Below are 3,504 nucleotides of genomic sequence, written 5' to 3' on the forward strand. Positions count from 1 at the left end.
CGGCTGGAAGGGCGCTATCCTCGGCTCGGCGGCGCTGCTGTACCTCGGCTCGCTCGTCGGCTGGGTCCTGCTCTACATCCACTTCGGCGGAGACTGCCCGAGATTGCCCGAGATCGCCCGAGATTGCCCGTGGCCCTGCTCTACCCCACCACCACCCGCACCCCTCGCGCATGCCCGGCGCAGCAGCGGAGGGGCTCGTCCATGACTCGGAAGTCACTCCTCGCGATAGGCTCCTCGGAGTGCCCGGCGCAGCAGACCATCATCTCGCTCACCCTGATTGCCTGCGTGGTCCGCCATCTCGCCACCATGCATCCGCATCCACACCAGACGCTGGTGACGGACGCGAATGAATATTAGGTCCTCTCCGTCCTCTCATGCTCCAAGATTGCGCCTCACGGCACCCTGCTCACCTCCGCGGCGGTCACCGCCTACGCCACCTTCCTCTGCTACTCAGCCCTCGCGTCACACCCGGACGACGGCTGCAACCCCTTCTCGCACCGCCGCCACTCTGCGCTCGACATCGTTGTCGGGCTGCTCGTCGCGTCCATCTCGCGCGCGGGCCTAGAAGGGGAACGCGGAGTCTTGTACCCCAACTAGCGCTCGAGAGGACACGCACTCCGCCGTATTCGAACGTATTCCGCTATGTCCGCTGTATTCGCAGCCTGATGTTGGCGTGTTCAGCACGCAGGCTCGCGGGCACGGCGCTCCATATCTCCCCACATCTCCCCACATCTCCCCATCTCTCCCACGTAGGCTCGCGGGCACGGCGTGGAACGCGACGAGCACCAAGAATCAGGTCCGTCGTGTACGACATGGGGAGATACGGGGAGATACGGGGAGAGATGAGACACACACACACACACACACACACACACACACACACACACACACACACACACACACACACACACACACAAACGCGCGCACGCACACCGCTCACCCACGCGCGCTGGGCCTTGCACGTTGAATGCCGTGCCAGCTCCTGTCGTCTAGACGTGGAGTCGCGAGGGACTAGCCTGGCTCCTGCCCCACCAGCTCGTGTGTGTGTGGAAGTGTACCTGACTTGACCTGACCTGATCTGTCCGTTAAGGTCATCGGCTCCGACTCCGCTTCGCCCAACGAGCAGCCCCTCGACCCGAACGCGGAGAAGGAGGCGCCGGCGTACGACGAGATGGAGGAGGAGTCGTGGTGGTACTACCACCTGATGATGGCGACGTGCGCGCTCTACCTCTCCATGCTCCTCACGGGCTGGTCGACTAACCCTAACCCTAACCCTAACCCTAGGTGCGCGCTCTACCTCTCCATGCTCCTCACGGGCTGGTCGACCGAGCCCGCGTACATCGACGGCGTGCCGACGGCCGTCGGTGAGGGGCACTTCCGAGACACTTCCGAGACACTCCCGAGGCGCCTCCGAGATGCCTCCGAGGCGCCTCCGACCCCTCTCCTCCCGGTTGGGCCGTCGCCTGCAGCCCCGGTGCCCTGCATGTGTAATGAGGCACGATCGACACGTACGACGCGGCGTCCTACTCGGTCGGGCTGCCCTCCTTTTGGGTCAAGGTTGTGGCGCGCCGCGCTCCGGCTGCTCGAGATGTACCCGAGGTGACCGGAGGTTGCGCGCGGTAGGTCGTGTCGCAGTGGATCTGCTTGCTGCTCTACTCGTGGACGCTGCTCGCGCCGTACTTGCTGCGCGACCACCGCGACTTTGGCATCGAGTTCGACTTCTAGCCAGCGGCCGCAAGCGAGCTGCGAGATCGGGCTTCCGTGCGAGGTTGAGGGGTGGCGGTGGGGAGGACGGGCGCGAAGGGGTCCTCTCGGGGCGAGGGTCCTATAGCACGCGTTCGTGCACACGCGACGACGCTTGCGCGCCTGTCTTCGCAAATCTGATATCATGTGTGGGTGTATGAAGTCGTGAGGCTGGAGCGGCTGTTCTTAGTAGAGGATGGGATAGGTTAAGGGAGAAGGGGCAAAACCAAAAGTGAGCAGTCACGCAGGCGGAGGCGCTCTCGGACTGGACAACCGGAGCGCGGAGGACGCGCGTGCATCGGCCATCGCATCCGCACACAGCAGCACGAGCACCCCCCCACACCGCGGGCACGCAGCACACGACAGCCGGGACGCAGTCGTCCCTCCCCGGTGACGACCCCCCACGACCGTCTAGCACCTGAAGCTCTGTCCTCTGAGTGAGTCTGACTGTCCTACTAGAACCTTTCGTGTCCGGCGTGTTGAGCTGGTTGAGGCTTGAGCGTCTCCGACTCGAATATCGAGCACCAGATTTCTTCGCAACCTGCAGCCGGCTGGGACTTCTTTCGGACCGGCTCGCGACCATCTCTTTGAGTCGATCTCTCGATCCACGGCCGCTTCTATGACGCTACTTTCGACGTATGACGAGTGGGGCAGATGGCGGCCCGTGCGCCGTGGAGACGACGGCGAGCCGCCAACCGTTGGAACAGTCGCGTCACTGTGCTCTTTGCGCAGGTGCGCGAAGACGTTCTCAAGACCGGGGTGCTGCCTTTTTCCATCCGAGGCCAACACGAAGCTGTCCTCTAGAGAGTGGCCACAGGCCCTGTAATGGTTTCTTCGACTTCGTATGTTGATCTGTGCGCCTGTGTATGCGGCTCTGGGCCGGCGCGGGGGCCCCAGAGGGTGTCCATGCTTGTTTTCATGGGAGTTCGGCGCGGCCATGCTATCACGCCTTGCGACATCCTTTCGGCGCTGCTGCCCGTGCCATGCTGCACAATTGATCACCTGCATAGCTCGCGCGGCCTTAGTATCAAGCATTCAGTGACGACCTGATCGTACGGCCAGTAGGAAAGTGTCCTTCCATCGTGTGCACGCTTCTGGCGCAATGCGCGTCGCCTCGGATTGGCTGCTGGCACTCTCGAGGCTATGCCTACACAGCCTCGCGCGCATGGGCAGTCAAGAGGGACCACGCACCTTCTCAGGACAGCGCCGGTGCCTCTCTCTTGGACCGGCAAACTTGGTGGTCTAGAGTGTCACCAATGTGGGACCAGTGCGGCATCGCGCCATCGACAGCTCTGAACTGCGCCTCACCACTGACCGGGAAGGCCGCCAAGTGGGCCAGCACAGGTCGCACATTGTGGCAGCAGTCAGCAGTGCATGTCTGATAGCTAGAGCACCAGCGTCAGGGTCGCAGGGTCGGATCGTGTCAAGCCTCTCGCCCGGCCGGCTGCGTGCAGACGTCGGCCTGTCTGCTGTCTGGAGTGATCTGTCGGCGGTCAGTACGACCGATCAGGTTGGAGGTTTCTGATGGTTGGAGGGTCTATCTGTATGTACTCCTCGAGATCTCTCCAAATCTGCCCTCTGATCAACCTAGCTTAATCGGGAAGTCGGTGCTAGTAGAGACTAGTTGAGAGAGCCGGAGCCCCGTTTCCGCACTGCTGCGCGGCGCACGGTGCCTCCGGGGGCCCCCGTGCCCCCCCAGAGTCCCACTGTGAATTTGTGTGAGCTCTGTATGTGTCCTGATTTGCCAACAACATACCTACA

The 3,504-nt window shown here is 62.8% G+C and overlaps 1 protein-coding gene across 1 annotated transcript in view; it reads left to right on the forward strand.

The window, feature by feature from the left end:
• Positions 1–3,504, forward strand: part of EMIHUDRAFT_120985 (hypothetical protein) — a gene marked incomplete at both ends in the record, with an annotated part of 6,894 nt that overhangs the window by 1,540 nt on the left and 1,850 nt on the right. The window contains 8 exons of the mRNA XM_005760421.1: positions 230–288; positions 358–542; positions 754–796; positions 1,091–1,215; positions 1,285–1,364; positions 1,496–1,557; positions 1,624–1,712; positions 2,451–2,475. Coding sequence (XP_005760478.1) covers positions 230–288; positions 358–542; positions 754–796; positions 1,091–1,215; positions 1,285–1,364; positions 1,496–1,557; positions 1,624–1,712; positions 2,451–2,475 — 668 coding nt within the window. The remainder of the gene's footprint in view (positions 1–229; positions 289–357; positions 543–753; positions 797–1,090; positions 1,216–1,284; positions 1,365–1,495; positions 1,558–1,623; positions 1,713–2,450; positions 2,476–3,504) is intronic.

Source organism: Emiliania huxleyi (genome assembly GCF_000372725.1).
Source record: "Emiliania huxleyi CCMP1516 unplaced genomic scaffold EMIHUscaffold_758, whole genome shotgun sequence".
Classification (NCBI taxonomy): Eukaryota; Haptophyta; order Isochrysidales; family Noelaerhabdaceae; genus Emiliania; species Emiliania huxleyi.